Below are 3,996 nucleotides of genomic sequence, written 5' to 3' on the forward strand. Positions count from 1 at the left end.
TTTGAGAGGCTAATATTTAATTTGGCAAGAGCTTTTTCTCATCAGAATGTAAAGGAGGGGTGGTTTGAACCAATTTGGATCCATTATTAATAACCTTTTTCCTGATATGTTTTGTATTTCAGATTAGGGCGCTTCAACTTCCCTAAAGTCTTTTTAATTATATGCGGCAAGTTAGCTGATTTTGATAAAGACTATAGGATCTTTGCTTAATTACTCATGATCTAAGTATATATAGGGAAACCTTAATCAGCAACTATAAAAATGAAGTCTTTTATGTAATTTGACTTTCTTGTTTAACTCATGAATCTGTCAGAAAACTTGCGATTTAGATCTCGTTAATGAAAAAAATCCATTTGGAAGCTATTTATATGGCACTGCTCTCTGTAGGTAAGGTAGGAAATTAGATTATGCTATCTAAGAAAGAAGACCAGGTTTAAGTTTCTGCTAACATTTTGCCTTTGTCTTCTAAAAAGGAAAAAAGTTGCAGTAACAATTTTACTACAATTAGGTATATTTCTTTAACATCTTTTAAATGGGCAGTACAGGCATTTTCAGATCTCCATTCAACATCATGTTTAGGTTTTTTTCTCACTTAAATGATTTCTTTTTTCATAAATTCTTTTTCTTGAAACGTGAAATATTTTGACTTTAAATAATTAGTTAGATTTTTCTTTTTAAGTTTTTTAGGATTTGAGGGTGGTGGTGGGAGATTGGGCTGAAAAGCATCGTTATACATATCTGTTAATTGTTCTCTGCTGAAATAAAATGTTGCTTTCTGGGTGTTTGAGATATTTGAGCCATTTTCCCAAAAGCTCAGTGACTCCAGAATGCTCTGTTATTATTCCTTATTTGTCTGTTTCTTAACTTTGATGAGCTAGATGGGTAGGTGATGAAAGTTTTTTTCATGCATTATCATGTTTAAAAGCCTACTGCAGGTCATTGAAACTGTTGGAAGTCAGTAATCACCACTTAACGTCTGCCTGGTAACAGCTGTGTTCACACTGATAGCTGTTAGATTCTTAAGTACTACTTGAATCCTCAAAAATTATATTCAGCATATTGTTTATTTTTAAAAATTATTTACAAATTGGTCAACTGTGTAAAGGCAGTAAGTAGTTTAGCCTTTTTTTGAAACTGATGAAAGTTGTAGGCTATCTTGATCAGAAAAATGCTTCTATGCTCCATTTTAGGCAAGCTGAATCCCTTAAACATAACATTACTAACCTATTTAATAAAGGCCAGTTTTCATGTAATTCGTAGACTCAATATTTGAGTCATTAACTCTTAAGCAGATTTTTAAAAAGAACTTCTATTTTCTAAATATGCTTGATAAAAATCTGTTGTGTATTTTTAAATAGGTATGATCTAGTGATTTTAGAAAACAAAAATTAAGATCTTTTAGGCACATTATTTTTTCCATGCCACTGTTCATGAAATGCTTACAAACGAACCTCATATATTGACAAAAACTACCTTTTTCCAGCCCACTTTTTAACTGGAAAAATAATTATAGTTTGCATTTTGTAATTTATTCCACAAAGAAAGCTTATCTTCCTAATATGAAAAGTGTTCCTATAATATAAAAAGACAATGATCAGAGAAGTTAGCCCTTCTCTTCTTAAAGCTATTAAAAGATTACTCCTCTTACTGAATGAAAGTAGAAGAAACCACCAATTTATTTTTTAATGGACTCCGCTAAGACTCTAACAAATAAAAAGAAAGTAAAAAAGATAATGTTTATTGGATGGTTTTAGTATTGCTCTATACTGTCTAATGTCCTTTATCCTACTTACTCCAGATAAATTTATGAAATTACCAATATTACACAAACTGCATGGCTATACTTGTAAATGTTGTCTTTAATTTGTAACCAATAATAAATTTTTTTGAGCTGCAAAATACCTTTTATACTGTTCCAAAAGTGTTTACTTATGCATGTATAATCATGTTAATTTGTAGAACTCAGGAAGATTTTGGGTAGTGGCTTCATTACGGTAACCAAGATTAGATCTTCTCTTACTCTAATTGCAAAATTTTTCTTCATTTTAATTGAGTTACTTCTTGAAGTAACTTCTTGAAGGATTATTTTAAAGGTTAAAATATCTAAACTAAATAACCATATTATTAGATGATATTTTTGCACGTTTTGGGGGTTTTTTTAACTTAATTATAAAATTGAAGTTTCGGAAAAATGTCTTTTGACTCCAACATACTTATTATATAGTCAGGCAAGTTAAAACTTTCTCTTTTCTTCCAGATAAAGCTTCACCAAGAAGGTTGCCCAGGAAACGGGCACAGAAGAGATCAGTGGGATTTGATGAGTAAATGTTCCTTTGTGCAACAATTCAGTCTTTACTTAACCTGCCCTAATGTTTTTCGGCCTGATGGGAATTAGTGCAGAGAAGCCATATCACCATAGAAGGCAACTACTACTTATGTGTGGACTGAGCAATCAGAGTCTATGGCGATAATATTGCTGAAAGTGCACTGCATTCATTTTTCTAAAGTAACAAATTTAGAAACCATTAAAATCTATGTGTGTGCGTGTGTATGTATGTGAACAGTTGGTCTTACCAGAATCATTGTTGAACTACCTGAAGCATGCCTTTAGAATACTAAGTATATTGTCTCTTCCTTTTTAACATTTTCTGATATTTTCTCCTCAAAATCAATATTTACCCAATATGATTATAGATGGTTCTGCCTTAGACTGTTTTAAAGAAAACAATTTGCTTTTTCCTTAGACTAGCTCAAATCCCAGTTGATGGTACAGATTAGTATTTTGTTATTGTTGCTACTTTACAACAGTATTCTAAAGGCACAAACAGGAGCGGCTGCTTTTTAGCAATAGAATTGTTTTGGTATTTTGCTGCTGTTTACTTTAATAACGCACCTTCAGAAAACTTCCCAAATGAGTTGAAGGAATTTGGGGATCTCTAGCAACAAAATTGTGAAACATGAAAATTCTGCTGATTTTGATATATAAAATCAACCCCACTCTCTTTTTATCAAAAAGAAAATGGTATATTTGTGGAAACTGAGTTGTGTTGTCCATCATTGTTCTATTTCTGACCCAAGAGATAGCTTTGGAATGATTTTATACCTTAGTTTTTTTAAAGAGATTATTTTTCTCTCTTTAATAGAAGCATTAAGAAAAGTGGCGTTGGTCTATAGACTAAGCAAAACATCAGTTAATAATGGCAGATGCCTTTCAACTAATTCTAATCTGTTTTAAAAAAAAAATGAGTTGGGTGTTTTTTAAGTGGTTATTAACCAGTTGCTTTTTAATCTAATCTTTTGGGGATTTTGGTTATTGATATAATCTTTTTTAAGTTAAACTGAAGAATTCCAAAATTTTAAGCACTTAAAATCTAAAGAACTAAATTGGACTTGATAAAATCCTCGTACAGAGTTATTCGCCCTATAGGTAGTAAATTAAGTTTGGCATCATTGTCAGACTGGATAAAGGATAAAATATAATAGCGTGAACAAATTAGAGGCTTTTTCCTCTGTCGTTAAGCCATATTCTCCCACATATATTTTGTAAGGAAATGATAAATGAAATTTTATCAGCTGATTAATTCCTGGTTGTCTTCATTATAATGAATTAACCCCTCTTCATTATAATCCCCACCTATACCAAGGCCCACACAAAAACAAAACACCAAAAAAAATCTTTCCAAGTTGCTTAAGTATTTACACATCTGAGCCAAAATCAGTGAAAATAAAATAGAAATTATTGGGTAGTTATTAATCACATTGCAAGTAGGGGCTATGGTGTCAAAATATCTGTGTTGGCATTGGTGAACTATAAACTTTCTATACCTGTAATATAAAATGTTTGAGTTTTTAATTGAGCTGTATGAGCAGTAGTTTATTTTGAAAAGGCTCTATGAGCTCTAAGAAACTGCATGGTTTTTTGTTTAATGTAATATAGGAGACCCTCCATTTTCTCAAAGAATATATTCTCCAAATATTTTTGTGAATGTCCAAGTT

General features: G+C 31.3%; 1 protein-coding gene across 1 annotated transcript in view; it reads left to right on the forward strand.

Moving 5' to 3' along the window:
• The window catches only part of SSR1 (signal sequence receptor subunit 1), a 32,078-nt gene extending 28,500 nt beyond the window's left edge, over positions 1-3,578 (forward strand). The window contains exon 8 of the mRNA XM_011367074.2: positions 2,258-3,578. Within this exon, the coding sequence (XP_011365376.1) occupies positions 2,258-2,325 (68 nt within the window). The 3' untranslated portion in view covers positions 2,326-3,578. The remainder of the gene's footprint in view (positions 1-2,257) is intronic.
• The last annotated feature ends 418 nt before the right edge of the window (positions 3,579-3,996 follow it).

This window comes from Pteropus vampyrus, unplaced genomic scaffold (genome assembly GCF_000151845.1).
Source record: "Pteropus vampyrus isolate Shadow unplaced genomic scaffold, Pvam_2.0 Scaffold129, whole genome shotgun sequence".
NCBI classification, from domain to species: domain Eukaryota; kingdom Metazoa; phylum Chordata; class Mammalia; order Chiroptera; family Pteropodidae; genus Pteropus; species Pteropus vampyrus.